This window comes from Leptodactylus fuscus, chromosome 5, assembly GCF_031893055.1.
Source record: "Leptodactylus fuscus isolate aLepFus1 chromosome 5, aLepFus1.hap2, whole genome shotgun sequence".
Lineage (NCBI taxonomy): Eukaryota > Metazoa > Chordata > Amphibia > Anura > Leptodactylidae > Leptodactylus > Leptodactylus fuscus.
The window spans coordinates 148,624,546-148,644,219 of NC_134269.1; the positions used below are offsets into that span (position 1 = coordinate 148,624,546).

General features: G+C 40.2%; 1 protein-coding gene across 1 annotated transcript in view; it reads left to right on the plus strand.

Moving 5' to 3' along the window:
• LOC142204979 (uncharacterized protein C3orf20-like) overlaps positions 1–19,674 on the plus strand; it is a 36,111-nt gene that overhangs the window by 12,079 nt on the left and 4,358 nt on the right. Inside the window, exons 9-18 of the mRNA XM_075276322.1 lie at positions 2,420–2,644; positions 3,185–3,328; positions 3,898–4,018; positions 4,661–4,792; positions 4,881–4,991; positions 8,529–8,682; positions 9,209–9,455; positions 12,972–13,061; positions 17,284–17,608; positions 18,665–18,781. Of these exons, the coding sequence (XP_075132423.1) occupies positions 2,420–2,644; positions 3,185–3,328; positions 3,898–4,018; positions 4,661–4,792; positions 4,881–4,991; positions 8,529–8,682; positions 9,209–9,455; positions 12,972–13,061; positions 17,284–17,608; positions 18,665–18,781 (1,666 nt within the window). The remainder of the gene's footprint in view (positions 1–2,419; positions 2,645–3,184; positions 3,329–3,897; positions 4,019–4,660; positions 4,793–4,880; positions 4,992–8,528; positions 8,683–9,208; positions 9,456–12,971; positions 13,062–17,283; positions 17,609–18,664; positions 18,782–19,674) is intronic.

Here is a 19,674-nt window from a genome sequence, read left to right on the forward strand (position 1 = left end):
GAGCCATATGAGGTCTTAATTTTTCCTGGGACAAATTTTTCTTTATGATGCCACCATTATTTATTCTATATAATGTACTGGGAAGCAGGGAAAAAATTCAGAATGGGGTGGATTTGAAGAAAAAATGCATTTCTGAGACTTTCTTACGGGCTTTGGTTTTACGGCGTTTACTGTGCAACCAAAATGACATGTCCCCTGTATTCTGTGTTTCATTACGATTCCGGGGATACCAAATTTATATGGTTTTATTTACATTTTGACCCCTTAAAAAAATCCAAAACTGTGTTAAAAAATTATTTTTTGAAAAGTCGCCATATTCCGACAGCCGTAACTTTTTTATACGTCCGTGTACGGGGATGTATAGGGTGTCTTTTTTTGCGCGACTGGGTGTACTTTGTAGTTCTACCATTTTCGGGAAATGTTATTGCTTTGATCACTTTTTATTCAAATTTTTATCAGAATCAAAACAGTGAAAAAACAGCGGTTTGGCACTTTTGACCATTTTTCCCGCTACAGCGTTTACCGTACAGGAAAAATATTTGTATAGCTTTGTAGAGCGGGTGATTTCGGGCGCGGGGATACCTAACATGTATGTGTTTCACAGTTTTTAACTACTTTTATATGTGTTCTAGGGAAAGGGGGTGATTTGAATTTTTAATCCTTTTTATTTATTTTTTTATATTTTTTTCCTTTTTTTTAAAACTTTTTTTTTGCATTTATTAGAGCGCCTAGGGGTATTGTCATGGGTGGGCGGTGTCACGGATTGTCAGAGCGGTGGGGTCGGCAAACATGGCTGCACCGGAGCGTTAAAGAGAGCCTCCTGGAGTAGCGTTAAGGTGAGGGGCAAAGTGGTAAAGTATATGTATATGAGATTGTGTGGGCTTTAGGGGTGAGGCTGTAGAGGGCAATATGAATTTTGGGACTTGCTATGGTCCAAAGTGTGTGAGATTGCAGAGATGGTGGTGTGAGTTTGGGTTTTGTGGGGGTCCTGGCACAAACGTATGTGTGCTATTGTGACGAAAAGTAGCCTATTGCGCAATCGGGTGTATTAACTATGTTTGTGGAAAATTTTAGCCAAATCGGTCGAGCGGTTTTCCCGTGATTGAGGAACAAACATCCGAACATCCAAACTCACAAACCCACAAACTTTCACATTTATAATATTAATAGGATATATATATATATATATATATATATATATATATATATATATATATATATACTAGCTTTTACCCGCGACTTCGTCTGCGGTGATTTGAGAATTGGGCGGACACAGACGTGTGAAACTGTAAAAGTGCTTTAAAAAGTTTGGTGGGATAGCAAATGTGATGTGTTATATTGTGTATGTAGTGATACAGACAATGTGATGTGTTATATTGTGTATGTAGTGATACAGACAATGTGATGTGTTATATTGTGTATGTAGTGATACAGACAATGTGATGTGTTATATTGTGTTTGTAGTGATACAGACAATGTGATGTGTTATATTGTGTATGTAGTGATACAGACAATGTGATGTGTTATATTGTATATGTAGTGATACAGACAATGTGAGCTATATGTAAATGTGAGTGAGTAGAGTGAGGGCTACTCCTGAGGTGACAGTAAGGAGTGTGCAGGCAGGTTGAGGCAGGAAATGCTAGGCAGTGTGTGTGTCTATAGCTGGGGCTAGGAGTCCTGCTTTTGTGAGTCTCCTGCTAGGAAGCCATGTTGTTTAGTGGCACCAAAAGTAGCCTATAACTCAATCCTAAGGGAAAACTATGTTTGTGGAAAATTGCACGCAAATCCGTCCAGGTGTTTTAGCGTGATTGAGGGACAAACATCCAAACTCACAAACATCCAAACACACAAAATATTAGTAGGATATATATATATATATATATATATATATATATATATATATATATATATATATAATATAATATGTAACAAAATGAAAATATTGAGAAAGTATTTTCATAAATATACATATTTGTGACAGAATATGCCATAAATGTCCTATAAATGTTATATATTCCCACCCTTGGAACCTGTATCCATCTACTGTCTCATAACTGGAATAAGCAGAGAATATACTGCATATGCTTGGCTCTCTCCATTGACTTCTGTGGGACTTACAAAAATAGCTGAGCCTTCCCTGCTCCACTATTCTCAGAAGCCCTATAGACAGGAATGAAGTGAATCGGGCATGTGCAGCATATTCTCTACTCACTGCAGCTATGAGATGGGGGTTGGGTACCCCCATTCTTGAGGTAAATAAGGGTCCCATAGGTGGGATCTGCATGTTCTAGACATGTTCTAGACATCCTGAGGATGTTCCATGAATATTCCCTTAAATATTGGCCAAACTGGTTATATAATGTTATTTTCCAGATCGTGATTTATTCTTATAAGACCCACATTTTTCTTTTCACAGAAACAAAGAGTTGACATTGTTAAACGAGAAAGGATTCTGCAAACCAATCATCCTGCGACACTATGAAAATACTAAAAAAGATTTAACAATAAAACAAAAGAAGCACACAAAGCCTCCAGTATTTGTGCTGACCAATGGAAAACCACGGATCCCAGACATCATACGAGAAAATGCTTCTATGCGCAAGCTCCATTATGCTCTCATTGATGGCTCTGCAATGGTTTAATATCCTCTTAGTGTAAACACTTGGTTCTCATGAACAATGTGCAGTATTTCATTCCCAATAATACTGTTAAAAATATAGACGAAGTAGCGATACACTGCTGAAGGTTACTACATCGCAGCAGAGATTGTGGTACAATGTAAGGTCGATGTTCTATTATAGGTTACAATAGCAAAAACAAACATAAAAATCCCATTGGTGCAGTGAATGATACAGACAACAGTAATATTCATATAGGCAGAGTTTAGTTATATCACACATTCACTACAGTCATAATAGAGGCTAGCATGGCACAAATACCAAAACTATATAGTGGCTCTGGCACACAAACACCACAATGCAAAGATTGTTTGGTAAGTCCATATTTACCTTCTAGATATACTGTATTATTGACTGGTCCATCTACACGCTGAAAAGATATTATAGACAAGTCTAGCCACATATATACCATGAGTATATTATAAATCATCCTCGTACATATGGCATGTATTATATGAGTATATCAACGTTTTTATAACATTTTTCCTTAACTCGCAATCTATTTATCCTTCTGGACATCTGGCTGTGTGTCAGAGCTATTCTGGCTTGTCATGTGGAGGATTTTATACCAATATATTTTCCCCAGATCAGGGCATGCTGGGCACATTCACACCATTTGGACACGGTAGCATTTTTTCTCCTGAGAGGTTAGTATTGGAGAATGTTTCTTTAGATGGTAATTTTACCAAACTACATATAGCACATGTATTGGTCTTCAGTTCTACAAGTAGCAGTTATATAACCTTTAGAGTACATCCACACTGAAAGCAAATTGAGCAGAAAAAATCCACTCTGTATCCATCCCATGTGAATATATCCTAAGGCCACATGCACACGACCATAGTTGTTTTACGTATAGTGACCACAATTATGGATAGTATACAGACCTGTTAATTTCTATGGGGTTATACACACATCTGAAGTCTTTACTGATCAGTGTCCGGGTATCTGCAAGTTTTTGAGCACATCCTATTCTTGTTTGTATTTGTTGCACAGACCAACAGATACAAGTGTAGAGTCTGCATTGTGGATGACATAATCACACAATATGGAAATGTCTTTGTGAGTTGCATTTGCAGACAGTAAAAATCACTAGGAACGTGTACATGTGGCCTTAGACCTGACTTTTTGAGTTAATGTAACATATAGCTAAAATGACTGCATCAGTGTACTGTAATGTTTTATATGGTGACATGTTGGTTCTGATATTTTGTAGTCATGGCTTTCTACTGCAATACAACCAAGTTGGAGGAGTGCTGAATAATAATGAGGGAGACATAATAAATGAATGGGACTGGCCCAAAAAAGGAAAACTGTCTGATCCCTTTACAGTGCAGGTAATATGATCATTGAATGCAAAGATAAATAAGGTGATCATAGAATGCATTGTGTGTAATGGTGTTTGTATTCCATTGGGAGTTGAGATTCATTGATGCTGCCTGGCCACTATGCGGGACATGGAGCCAACTTCTTCAGTGCTGTGTATAGTACGTGCGTTGAAAGCAGCGCTGTACAGGTGATTCTTGTTGGTCCTACACCGATCATATGTTTATGGCCTATTCTAATGATAAAGAAAAATCCATGACGACAAGTATAAATAAGTAAACTATACTGAATCTTTACCAGAAAATTATATATCAATCTCTTCAGCACATCCTGCTCTGTAACCTTCTGCTGGTAGATTAGACTCTATATTTAATATGTGACAATTTCCCTTTAACACTTCCAGGTTTCTTCATAGATATCATCTGATTTGGGGGAATATTTTGACATTGAACACAATTTGATTAGATTAACATTGGGGTAGCCTTGTATCACAAAATTATTGTTCAATGTAGATATCCATTTTAAAATCCATAGCCTTAGAATCCTATAAAGTGTACCCAACTATAAATGGTGTATAAGTTATGTGCATAGACATATACAAAAGCAATATAATGTATTTACAGAATACTAAAGTATTTTACCTTCATATGTAGATTAACGAACACATCTCTGTAAAAATTGCTGGCCAGTATGCCATCAGCCTAATCTTCAGATGCCAGCATGAGACTGTACGTTTATCTCTCTCACCGATCCTAGATGTCCCTCCTCCACAGACTGAAGATTTGGTAAGTTTATATGACTATAGGAAGAAACTCTTTAGAATCATTTTGGTCACAACGCTTGATATTTTATATATTACACCCTTTATTAAAGGGCCAACTTTTGACTAGTGAGAATTTTTCCTCTAAAACCGCAAGAGAAATGCTCAAAGCAATCAAAAAGAAAACAAAGGAAAAGGATACAAAGAGGAGTCCAAAGAAAACGGTGAGTAAAATTACAGTTTATTATGTAGCCTGCAGATTTCCAGCTCATGGCATTGACATTTGTTAGATTATTTTTATTTGTTGATCTAGGTATCATATATTAATGGCACCACATTTTTACCTATCCACCAACAAGGATTTATTCACTGACCCCCATAAAATACATCATTGTCCTCCATACAATGTAATGGCCACCGTCGCTGCCTATGTACAGTATAATGGTCCCCATTAGTGTCCCCATACAGTATAATGTTCCCATCAGTGCCCACATACAGTACAAATCCCCCATCACTGTCTCCATACATTATAATGGCCCCATCATTGTCCTTTTACAGTATAATGCACACCATCGCTGCCCCTGTACAGTATAATAGCTCTCATTAGTGTTCAAATAAAATATAATAGTTCCCATCACTGTTGCTAAAAATATAATGATCTCCATTGTTGTCCTTGTCAGGGGCGAAACTAACAAAAACTGGGCCCCACAGCAAACTTTTGACTAGAGGTCCCACCACAGCATAGCGCCCCCTTTCCTTGCCCCCATATAGTATAATGCCCCATTTAGAAACACTATAATATCCCAAAGTGGCCTTTACACAGTATAATGTCCAAAAGCGGCCCCTACATCTACACACATTATAATTAGAGATGAGCGAACACTGTTCGGATCAGCCGATCCGAACAGCACGCACCCATATAAATGAATGGAAGCACCTGTGACGCCGGCCGGCCGCCGGCAAAGTCAGCGTCACAGATGCTTCCATTCATTTCTATGGGTGCGTGCTGTTCGGATCGGCTGATCCGAACAGTGTTCGCTCATCTCTAATTATAATGTCTTATAGTGGCCCCTCCACATAGTTGAATGTGATATAGCAGACCCTCCACACAGTATAATGTTCCTTAGCGGCCCCTCTACACAGTATTATGTCCCATAGTGGCCCCTCGACACAGTATAATCTTCCATAGCAGCCTCCAGCAGGTAATGGCCTATAAAAACAAAAAAAATAGCAGCAGAGGCCCATCAGTAAACTAAGTTCACAGGCCCTGTGCAGCCTCTACGACTGCTACGTAGGTATTTGCACCATTGGTCCCTTTACAGTACAATGGCCCTAAACATTGTCCCCATTCAGTATTATGGCCACCCCACACAGAGGTGAGTGCTAGATCAGCACTCTGATCCCCAGCCCTGCTCTGCCTCTGCTTAGGGTACATTGCTGTGACATGCAACCCTAGCCCCTCCAGAACAGGAGGAGCTGGGGAACTGAGAGGTGAGTATTGCACTGACACTTACATCTTGCTCCCCACAGCTTGTAGACTGAAGGCCTAATATTTAGTGATCCGACTGTATTTTTAACAAGTAAATAGGCAGAACGTGGTAGAACTGATTTAGCTGCTTGCCACGGTTGGTTACGAGTAGAGATGAGCAAGTAGTATTTGATCGAATACCTCCCCTTCATAGTTATTGGTGTAAAATAAGCACCAGGGAAGGTGGGAGTGGAATCAAATTTTTACTGCATTTACCACGTGGTATTCGACCGAGTACACCAATAACTATGCAGGGGAGGTATTTGATCGATTGCTACTCGCTCATCTCTAGTTACGACTCGTCACAATATCAAATACTGGGGCGGCATGGTGGATTAGTGGTTAGCACTGTAACCTTGCAGTGTTGGAGTCCTGGGTTTGAATCCAACCAAAGACAACATCTACAAGGAGTTTGTATGTTTTCCCCGTGTTTGCGTGGATTTCCTCCTACACTCCAAAGACATACTGATAGGGAAAAAAAAGAATACCAGATACTGTGGAATTGTATTTCTTTTTATATTATGCATGAGTAGAATCTTGGTAGCTGATGTTAGTTTACAAAACAGAGAGGGATCCAACACATTACATTTATATCTATTGCATAACTATAATGCTATAATGCCAACTGGCTTTATGTGTAGGTTAAGGAACATCTAAAGTTATCCTTGTGTCACCTTCCTTTTTATCAGATGTATGTCTTTGTTTTCACTGTGGATACTATTACTGACCCCCTGATCTTGTTTGATACATTATTGATGACAGCTTTGTTGTTTGTTGAATTGTTGTCATATAGAACAATTCATCTTCATGATACACGCTAACTTTGAAAGTTCAACTTTGCTACTGACATCCTTTTGCAGACCACTCTCTTAGGTGTCATAGCTACGAACAATGTCACGAACATAATCCTCTAAAGATGCGACACGGTTGACGGCTTACAGATAGGGGACACACTTGAGGACCATTTCTTCATTTACATTTCTCTTTCAGTAATGGTCTTAAAGGGAATGTGACATTTTATATTTTTTAATTCTAATATATTTTTAAGAATGATGATTTTATTTTTAATTTTCCATGTCTCTACCTTTATTTTAAAAATGTACTATATCCTGCAGTTTATTTTTTTTCCACTAAGCCTTATAAAAGACTGACATTTGCCAATTCGTTGTGGCATTCATTTTATTTATATCATAGACAGGATTACAATAACGCATCTATAGATAACCGTACTGAGCCAACATTACATCCACTACTGACAATAGATGATGTTACAGCTTATCTACTCCCTCTCCCTGCACAGAAAACTCATAGACCCATAGACCTCAGACGACTGCTGCCTATGGCCATGACTCTGCTGTAAAGCATATCATTAAATGCTGTGCAGTGATGGCAAACCTTTTGGAGAACGAGTCCCCAAACTGCAACCCAAAACCCATTAATTTAATTAAATTAATTTAATAAATTTTTTGTAAAGTGCCAACATGGCAATTTAACTTTAATACTGTACGAATCCAAAATTGCAGACAGTTACGGACCCACAAAATACAGTCGTGTGAATGGGGCTTTAGAGAGCTTTCAATAATACAACAACTTTGTACTGAAAGGTAATAGTTTGCATTTGGCATAATTTTGAAAAATTATTATTCACTATTTACATCGCACAAGACAATGTGCAATGTTATTACGGCCTGTGTTACAAATACTATGTAACATAAATAGTGAAAGGCCCCCACTCAGAACAATCTGCTCTACAGTAGCCCACAGCCAGAACAATCTGCTCCACTGTGGCCCCCAGCCTGTACAAGAATAAAGATGGCCGCCGAGCATGCGCAGAGCTGACAGCACATGCTTGGCAGCCATCTTTGTTCTAATCCTACATGAGCTAGGAGGACCAGGACATTGCAGGGGGCAGGAGGCAGCATTCAAGTCATGAGGAAGCTGGGCTTGGAGCTCAGGGCAACGCCCCCTGTGCTTTCTGAGCCTCATTTGCATAAATGGAAAAAGCGATTTATTTAAAAAATGGAAACATTGAGGACTGAACCACTGTAGAGGTAGAATAGCCTTTCTAAAGGCTTTCCAATGTGTCCTTAGTTTAAAATGCATATCCCCAATGATGGAGCCCTTTTAAGTTCTTTAGATATGCAATTTCTACATAATAGATCATTGAAAAGGCGGTATATGAACTTAAGAGGTCAATGATTTCTAACAAATATTTATTCATTTTCTAAACAAGACAATTTTGTCAGAGTTGGCAAAGACACTTGTAATTCCAGAGGATCATATTAGTCCTTCAAATGACTTCAATGCAGCTATAGAGCTCAGAAGACTTCATAGGAAAATCAGAAATATTGTAGATGACTGGATGGAGCATTATCGATTAGCCTCAGGTAAGTCTTTTATTGAGAACTTCTGAAGGAAAGAACTTTTTGTATGATCTAAAGTATTGCTGTGTCAGCTGAATTGTCAATCAAGTTTGGGGGTAGGCCATTTCAATCTTACTTTGTAAAGTTAGAAATGTATTTGCACCCTAGGCAGCTACCTGTAATTCCTACTTGGTTTTCTTGCTGATATCAGCTGATCTCTCGGTTCCTAGCAGTAGGACATCCTATGATCCTGTGTTTGTCCCTGGGATACCATGTCACCTTTTACACCAAAGTCTTAACATCAGAAACTTGATGCTTTGCTCCCTTGCGACCATATTTTAAAAAAATGGACTAGTAGTTTTTAATTCACAAAGTCTATTAGTTTTTAATTTGGGGAGCTTCAGGATGTCTACAAGTATTTTTAGGCCATTGTCCTATTGTACCTGTATATTACTATGCATTGTGGCGGTATTGTCCGTGTATATAAATAATGTGACATTGTAGAAATAATGTGAAGTTGATGTTAAGGCCTGTAATGTGATTTTTACAGGCATTGATTCACCGCATATACAGAAGATGTCTGAGGCACCTCCAAAATTGTCAAGAAAACGTAAAGTCCAGTCTGCTGCTCCTTTTCCAGTTTCGTCACCCGTTGTACACTCCCAGCCTGCCACGGAGCCAGATGTAGAACGTGCACTTCAGAAAGAAAGTGCTCTTTTACATGGCCGCTTTCTATCCGCCCCTGCGCATCCTTATAATATGAGATGGGATAGTTCACTGAGCTCTGCCTCGCCTAGGTATGGAAACCATTTCAATCTTATGAAAAGATTAAAGGGGTTGCCTGACATTTTAAAAAATGGAGCTAAATCAATTGTATAAAATGAAAGGAGCATTCTTTATGCTGGCCATACATAATAGATTTTGGACGGTCAATCATACAGATGATCCCATCATAAACAAGAACAGGTTCATAAAAATAAAGTGCAGTGAGTTGCGTGACCAATATTCTTTTGGTTGTGAACAAACACTCGCAGCATTTATATATCCAATAGTCTATATCAGCCATATAAGACTGTTGAAAATCTATGTATGGAAAGTTTTACTGAATCCTCCACAATTGAAGCCAATGATTAGCTATAGCAGACGCATGTTGTCAATGTGATGTCCCAGTAAAAATAAACAAAACTGACCAACAGGGGGCAGGATTCCTGCACTAGGAGGCATTCAAGTGGCAAGTAATCCTTTTTTTTTTGTTATTTTGTATCTTTAAAAGAACCTGTTAAGAAGTTGTTGTAGATTTTAAATATCGTTCAGACTACTTTCTGGAGTCAATTATAGCAAATTTGCCAGGCTGTAACATTTTAAAAATGCCATCTAAACCTCACAAAGAACTTGTCTGTGAATCCAGCCTAATGTTTAGGAAAATGTCCATTAAAGGAAACATGTATATCTCTCTGTTTTGCTCTACGTGAAATGCATCTTTTTAGTTTGCTTTCTTATTTTTTATTATATACTGTTTTTTTGCACACACAGGCAGAACACTGAAATAACAATTCCTATTTACCATAGAGCAGCGTTTCCCAAACTTTGCTCCGTGAACCATCTACAGGTGCTCTGCGATATGGCGATAATAAATGGTTAACAATAAAAAACAGCTAAACGTGAAGAGTTTCAAAATTAAAATACTGGTTCACATGCACTCCTAATATTCTACTGGCGTAGCACTATGGTCTGTTTGGCGAATATACAAGGTCCGCGGACTAACGCTTCACGGTCGGACGGTACTTCCAAACTGGTCTCATACCACCCTTTCCAGCTTAATACGCTGGTCTCGTATAGTCGCCAAACAAACTCTACCTACGGACGGAAGTGCTTTAGTCATCTTTCACGCTTGTATTGTGCGGTCACTCGATCCTTGCTGTGTCGGCTTAGTTCGTGCAGTATTTGCAGTTATTCGCCACATGCTATTTGAAAAACATTCCTAATTTGGTTGTTCAGCAATAGAAATACTATGATTCCTACTTGGAAATTGGATTCGCAGAAACCAGTGACAACAAACCACAGTTAAGTTAAGTTCCTTATTAGAGATGAGTGAGTAGTATTCGATCGAATAGGTATTCGATCAAATACTACGTATTCTAAATACTTGTACTCAATCGAATACTACTAGCTATTCGAATGGAAAAATTTGATGCAGAACCAATTTTGATTGGCCGAATGCTATACAGTTGCCCAATCAATGCTGGTTCTTCTCCTACCTTTAGAAGTCTTCTCCGCGCAGCTTCCCCGCGGCGTCTTCTGGCTCTGAATTCACTCTGCCAGGCATCGGGCCTGGGCAGAGCTGACTGCGCATGCCCGCGGAACAAGAAAATGGCCGCTTTGACTGTAAGCGGCCATTTTCTTGTAGTGCGGGCATACGCAGTCGTCTCTGGACAGACCGGATGCCTAGCAGAGTGAATTCATTGGCGGAAGACAACGTGGGGATGCTGCGCGGAGAAGACTTCTAAAGGTAGGAGAAGAACCAGCATTGATTGGGCAACTGTATAGCTTTCGTCCAATCAAAATTCTCGGAGAATCCAGCTTGACCCTCACTCGTGGACTTGGTAAGTTCAATGTGATCGAATGTTGCCTACCCCTGAAATGAGCATTTTTCCCCCATAGAGTATAATAGGATTTGATATTCGATTCGAGTAGTCGAATATTGAGAGGCTACTTGTAACGAATATCGAGTATTTAACTACTCGCTCATCTCTATTCCTTATTTTTTAACTGTGACTGAGAATGAAAAAAATTTTAATAAAGGTAATAGAAAATATAATATCTAATATCAATTCGTTAGAAATCCCCCTCCCATCATTAATCTTGCTCGTTATGTTTGGCAGCTATGTAGGTTTTAGGTAAAATATGTTAAGTGCTCCCTACAGAATTTCTGTCCCGCATAGTGCTCCTCGGATCAAAAAGTTTGGGAATCGTTGCCATGGAGCAATGCATTGTGCGAGTTCAGATTACAGTTACATCTAAGCAGTAAAAGCTTTAGGATATCCAGTTGATGGGAACCCCATAGATCAGCCTCACTTTGTCAGGGTACCTTGCAACTAATGTGCAATTTTCATACAGTATCAGGCAGACGTAGGCTGCGTTCACACAGAGTTTTTTGGTCAGAATTTTGCGGTGGAATCCGCCTCAAAATCCTTACCAAAAAAACCAGCTCCCATTGAAATCAATGAGAGTCGGTTATTTCTTTTTTCCATGAGCGGTCTGTTCCGGCTCCCGGATAAAAGAAGCGACATGCAAATTCTTCAGGCAGATGCCGCAGCCAGTTCAGCCTCGGACGTCCGCCTGAAAACACTCCCTCCCAACTAGGCCCATTCATTTGGGCCTAATCCTGAGCAGAGTGTCGCGACTGGATGCCGGTGCACTGCACCAGCATCCAGTTGCAGCCACCGTTTTTCGGTCCGGAATCTGAGGCAGCCTCCGCCTCAAATTCTGGACCAAATATACTCTGTCTGAACTCAGCCTTAAAGGGAGTCCGTTACCAGGGTGAAGCATATTAATCCAGCGACACACTTAGATAGCACAGGCTCACCTGATTGTAATGCCTTTTTGGCCGTGTAAACTCCTGCCTCCATTGCTGAGATATTAATTTATTCCACAATATGTAAATGAACAATCTTCAGCAGTGAGGGCGGCTCACTTGCTCCAAACTGCTATGCCCCACACTGCTTTAATATACCAGTATGAACACACTGTCACTCAAAGAAGTGAGGAGGAAAGGGCGCTGTATTAGAGCAGTGCGGGGCATAGCAGTTTGGAGCAATGAGCTACCCTTGGCATATTGTGAAATAAATTAATTTATTGGCAACAAAGGTTCAGATGGGGAACAGGGCATCTTATTCAGGTGAGTCTGACCTATCTAACCGACATCTAATATGCTTCACCCTGGTGACAGATGCCTTAAGGCTGAGGCCCCACGTTGCAGAATTGCAGTTTTTTTTTTGCAGATTTTGTTGCGGGGTTTTTTTTTTTTTGTTTTTTTTTAGCAAAAGCCAGGAGTAGCTACAAAAGGAATAGGAAATATATAGGGAGCTCTTTCTTATGTTTCCCTTTTGCCTAATTCACTTCTGGCTTTGGTTCAAAAAACTGCAACTTCAACTGTCCTGGTTTTTCCCAAATAAGTAGCACCATAGTGTGTGACATTCACTTATCTCACTCTCTATGGTAGTTAGAAATTGGACTTGATACCACAAAACAGCTAAATGATGCCTTTATTTCATTGCATTTTATTCATTTGTATTACTTGTTACATGTTGTAGACCTTCATCTTTTTCAAGCATGAAGAGGGAACAGACTGCTGATCCAAATTCAAGTAAAAATGTAAATGAATTAAGCGTTAATAAATCAGGGTAAGAATCTTAAGGTTCACATAAGTTTACATTTTGACTTTAGCATGTAGAAGGAATAATTTATATTTCTAATGAATAGCATGTTGTAATGGTAAGAATGTACTGTATGTGTAGAGGTCTACATAGTACCATTTCTGTATCGTAAATATATAGATACTAAAACATGGGTTATTGAGCGGCCGTGTGACCTATGCCCTTCCCCTCAAGGGGGGATTCCCATTCATTGGTGGCCCGGGGAGGGGAGCCGGGTCACCCACAGGATTATCCAGGGCAGCGCTGGGCGGGGAAATTCCTTTGAATCCCTGCCAGCGCTGACAAAGCAACTCCCCATCCACCCACCCCTAAGCCAAGCCGCTAAGTCATTTCTTTTCATTTATGATTGTACCCCTCTTTTCAATAGGGTCTTGGATGCCTTTCTTGAAGAGTAAAAATATAACAGGTTATGGACAGGTTATAGAATTTTAAGGACACGTTGATCCAGGGTTTTCATACTGACTGCCAGATTTGGAGTCGGGAAGGAATTTTCCCCCTGACGTAGGGCAAATTGGCATGAGCCTCATGGGGTTTTTCGCCTTCCTCTGGATCAACACTGTAGCGTTTGTAGGGAATAATGTCCTTATCCAACCTGATTAACTATGTAACTATGTACCGTGCAGATAAAAGTTTTGTTTTCTTTCTTTCTGTTAGCAAATGATATGCTGTAAATATATATTTGCATTAAATTGTTGTCACAGCAGGCATAGTAGCAGGACCTTGGCCCCCTTTCTCAGCGATGAAGAGTACCAGCGACATGCCCCACCGGAAACAAGTCCAACGCGTGCCCACCAGGAGGTGGGGCACTCCGGGGGGCACACACCACAACGTTCGCTGAGGAGGAGGGGAACAGGGTTACTGCTTATGTCAGATAGATAGATATATATATATATACATTTGCCATATATATGTAATAAAGCTGTGGCTGACCCCACCCATTCAAAGGTAACGTGGTCCGTATTTATGTGAAGATCACACACAAGGGGTTTGGTGGAGGGGAAGGGGTTTTCAGATAAATGCTCAAATACGGCCGGTCTTGATTTGTTCCAGGGGCGATCAAGAGGCCAATCAATATCCAATACAGTTTTGAAACGTGAAATGAAAATTCAGTACTGGGCTGTGCCCTGGCAGGCCCCAACAACGGAGATCCTGTCTGCTAAAACAGTGGTTCTCCACGGACCCCTGCAGACCTCATAGACTACAATGAGTCAGCCGCGTGTCTATAGGGTTTGTGCCATTTTTATACTGAAACTGGGAGAGAGAAAACTCTTCTGTGCAGGACTTTTCTCTCTCTGCTGATTTTTGGCAGTTTCTGTAGTGGATTCTCCAACGAGACTGCAGTGTAGATGTGAAACTAGTCTAACCTTCCACTGCACTTAGTTTTTGGGTTGTCATCCTTCTTCAAGATTTATGATTGAAAACTTTCATATATTCCCAAAAAGCATAAAATGCAATGGGGATGATTAACGAAAAATGAAGCAGTGGTCTGTAGCAACCAATCCGATGTCTGCTGTCATCTTATCAAGGCCCCTTTGGAAATAAAAGTTCTAATGTGATTGGTTGGTATAGGTGACCACTCCACTGTATCTTGAAATGTGGGATTATGTTATATATATTATATCTCTGAATACAGCAGTCCCTCAACTTACAATGGCTTCCGTACCAAATATTTCAACATACAGTCCTATGAAAAAGTTTGGGCACCCCTATTAATCTTAATCATTTTTAGTTCTAAATATTTTGGTGTTTGCAACAGCCATTTCAGTTTGATATATCTAATAACTGATGGACACAGTAATATTTCAGGATTGAAATGAGGTTTATTGTACTAACAGAAAACGTGCAATATGCATTAAACCAAAATTTGACCAGTGCAAAAGTATGGGCACCTCAACAGAAAAGTGACATTAATATTTAGTAGATCCTCCTTTTGCAAAGATAACAGCCTCTAGTTGCTTCCTGTAGCTTTTAATCAGTTCCTGGATCCTGGATAAAGGTATTTTGGACAAACAATTCAAGTTCAGTTAAGTTAGATGGTCGCCGAGCATGGACAGCCCGCTTCAAATCATCCCACAGATGTTCAATGATATTCAGGTCTGGGGACTGGGATGGCCATTCCAGAACATTGTAATTGTTCCTCTGCATGAATGCCTGAGTTGATTTGGAGCAGTGTTTTGGATCATTGTCTTGCTGAAATATCCATCCCCGGCGTAACTTCAACTTCGTCACTGATTCTTGAACATTATTCTCAAGAATCTGCTGATACTGAGTGGAATCCATGCGACCCTCAACTTTAACAAGATTCCCGGTGCTGGCATTGGCTACACAGCCCCAAAGCATGATGGAACCTCCACCAAATTTTACAGTGGGTAGCAAGTGTTTTTCTTGGAATGCTGTTTCTTTTTGGACGCCATGCATAACGCCTTTTTTTATAACCAAACAACTCAATCTTTGTTTCCAAAATGAAGTTGGCTTCTCCAAATGTGCTTTTGCATACCTCAGGCAACTCTATTTGTGGCGTACGTGCAGAAACGGCTTCTTTCTCATCACTCTCCCATACAGCTTCTCCTTGTGCAAAGTGCGCTGTATTGCTGACTGATGCACAGTGACACCATCTGCAGCAAGATGATGCTGCAGCTCTTTGGAGGTGGTCTGTGGATTGTCCTTGACTGTTCTCACCATTCTTCTTCTCTGCCTTTCTGATATTTTTCTTGGCCTGCCACTTCTGGGCTTAACAAGAATTGTCCCTGTGGTCTTCCATTTCCTTACTATGTTCCTCACAGTGGAAACTGACAGGTTAAATCTCTGACACAACATTTTGTATCCTTCCCCTGAACAACTATGTTGAACAATCTTTGTTTTCAGATCATTTGAGAGCGGGCTGTCCATGTTCGGCGACCATCTAACTTAACTGAACTTGAATTGTTTTGTAGAAAGAAATGGTCCAAAATACCTTCATCCAGGATCCAGGAACTGATTAAAAGCTACAGGAAGCGACTAGAGGCTGTTATCTCTGCAAAAGGAGGATGTACTAAATATTAATGTCACTTTTCTGTTGAGGTGCCCATATTTTTGCACCGGTCAAATTTTGGTTTAATGCATATTGCGCATTTTCTGTTAGTACAATAAACCTCATTTCAATCCTGAAATATTACTGTGTCCATCAGTTATTAGATATATCAAAATGAAATGGCTGCTGCAAACACCAAAATATTTAGAACTAAAAATGATTAAAATTAATAGGGGTGCCCAAACTTTTTCATAGGACTGTACATGCATAATGGTCTTTTCTGGGCCATTATAACCTGAAACCAGATTCAACATACAGTGCTGCAAGGTCCAACAGATTGTCATGGTCATTTAACTGGTAAAACCAATGTATTACTGAAGTATATGCACTGGATAACTGACCAGATACTAGTTTCCCATAGAGTTATAGTCTCAGGTTACAATGGTTGCAACCAGATTTCAATGGTCATCCCGGAACCAATTAGTATTGTAAGGTGAGGGATCACAGTGTATCTACAATCCTCTGATGACATCTGATAATGGACAACAACAGTAATAAGGACTAAATTGTCATGGTTGCGGTCACATCGGTGAGTCTCCATTGCAGAAATGGACAAAAATCGTTGGAGAGAAAATTCCTGTACTTCAGTCAAAACTGAAGGCAACAGACACCACTATTATAGTCAATGGGGTCCGCTGACGTATGGATTTAACCGCTCTTTTAGTGGTCTAGCTTTCCATCATTTGGGTCCACCATTGGGCATGAATGACGGAAAGCACAGTACTAGTGTGAAACTAGCGTCAGCTCACATGCTGGTGGGGCAGTTGATAAAACTGAGAGGGCAGAACATGAAGATATTGTAACTAGTTGGAGACTGTGTCATGGCCTGGTGACATACAGCATGGTTGTGACCTTTATGAACATCTTCCTGGCCACTCAATTTACCAGTGTGCCAAATTTGGGGTTAAATGGTTAGAACTTTTGGATACCTATAGAGACCAGATAGACATTTGCTTTTATAACATAGATATTTTCATTTATTAGTTTAGTTGGGTATAGTTTTTGATATTTCTTATGTCACATGACTTGCCAGTTCTATAATATTGCATAGTAGCCAAATTCTTTTTTTATGTTTATACTCCATCTAAACTTCGCTTTACACTTCTAACATTCCTATAGGATCCATGCAAGCCTTTCAGGTCCTCTACTATCTTTAGAACAAGAACCAGAGAAGCTTTGGCACACATCACATCATACCTGTCCCGTCGTCTTACAAAAAATGTTGCTGGGTAAAGAGAGCAATATATGTCGGTGTAGTAATCACCAGATTCCCTATGTGACAGACCTGGAGTTTGACCTGCTGATAGACAAGACCTCATCCTTGGAGCAGGTCATTGTAGTGTGCATTGTGTCATCCCTGGGCTCTGCAACAAATGACAGTAAGGATTTGCTAGACCAACTATATGAAAAAAAGAACAGATATAGAAGTATGCCATGTATACAGGTAGGTAACACAAAGAAAATGATATCTGATAACAGCTTTGACTACAGAGTCAGGTGAACTGCATAGTAACAGGACTTCATGCAAATTCTGAATATGAGAAGCAGTAATAACATTTTACTGCTGGGTCAGGACTCAAAAATAGCTTAGTCTCCAGACTAATAGTTCTGTAGCTTTCTAAATTATCAGTTCCTTAGCCAAGATTTTGGGCAGCCTTCTGTATGAATGTGTATGTTTGCTTACTGCATGTGCAGCTCTGCCACTCAATAGCAGACATATGTGCTATCTGTGCAGATCCACATGTATGCAAGGCAGGACCCATCTACCTTCAAGGAAAAATAATATTGTTAATTTTATTTATTTATTCTCATGTATACCTTTTAAAAACTGAGACTCGACATACTATTGAGAGATGCAGACAGGGCCTTGTAGCGCAATAAATTCATCCAATTAGCATTTGGAAACAAAGACTTCGTGCGCGGTTACTGTATAGAGTTTCTCTCTCGTCCCTAATGTCACTATAGTCTGGGGGATTTGCTAAATAAATCTTACTTCCTATATTGGTACAAATTTATATTTAAAGGGGTTGTCCGGGCAAAAGGACAATCATTTTAACATTAAATAAGCTCGGGAAGTGAAAAATATATATAAAAAAAATGTATACTCACCTGTCCATGCTGCTCCAGAGTCTTTCCGTGCCTCCCTTTTTATCTGCTCTGGCAGGTCTCTTCTGAAGTTGTGCTGAAGTCACTGATTGGCCTCAGCGGTCATGTGACCACTGAGGCCACTGAGCGACCTCAGCATGCCTCAGGAAGAGGACACGTGATGTCACAGGTAGTGACATTCAGGCCCTTCGCTGACTAGCCTCAGTGGTCACAGGGCCGTAGTGGACTCTCCTGCTCCCCTTTGGGTCAGTCCTTTTAAATATATCAACTTGGACATAAAGAAACAAAATCCTCTTGTGAATACTATTTGAATAATTCTGATGCCATAGAGATTACAGATTAGATTAGATTGCCATTGTGATGATTGTATTCCTTAAATGTATCTTTGTTACAGTGCCGAGTGGATTCATTCCGTCTATTAAAGTATGACATCAACACGTCTCATACTGTCACAGGTCATAAACAACCTTTACTGGTACAGCGACACAATGTAGCTCCAGGAATGATTCTGGTAAGAATATATGATATACTGGTGCGTATAACACATAGAGTACCGAGGATTTAGGTAGTTGTGGAATAAGTGCTGCGAAGGGGTTTCAACTTGTATTACAAATATGTGTGTATATACGCAGCATAGTCCAGACAGCCACAGACCCCAGTCTCAGAGACTGAAATGAGACATAATGTAAATTACCCTACAAAACATATCAGCATATATAGTAAACTAGCCTTTGCCCACAACTTTGTCTGCGTGTTGTTGACATCGATGATCTGCCTATATTCAGCAAATTGCTGCCGTCGATGGTTTGCCTGCTCCGGCATTTCGGCAGCTCTCAAGCTGTCCTGCTGCTGAACTAGTTCCTCACACCGTGCCTATGATTGTTCCGGCACGTCAGCAGCTAGCTGGGATGCCATATAATGAGCGTGTTGTTGGTGTTGATGATCCACCTGCTTCGGCATTTCGACAGATGTTTAGCTGGCCTGCCACTGAACTCGTTCCTCACGCTGTGCCTATGATTGTTTTGGCATGTCAGCAGCTTGCTGGAAAGCCATATAATGAGCGTGTTGTTGGCGCTGATGATCCGCATGCTCTGGCGTTTTGGCAGCTCTCAAGCTGGCCTGCCGCTAAACTTGTTTCTTGCGTTGTGCCCATGATTGTTCCAGCATGTCAGCAGCTTGCTGGGACGCCGTATAATGAGTGTGTTGTTGGCATCGATGATCCCCCTCAGCTGCGCTTGAGGAGAACTGTGCGTCTTCTGGCTTCCTTCATAGCTGTCGTTGTTTGCGACAAATTAGATTTTTCTTATTCCAGGCAAGTTTAAAATTGACATACTGCCAATATGGATTAAAGGTGTTTGCCCATGTTTGGGTGTCAGCACTGCAGCAGATCAGATAATATGCAAA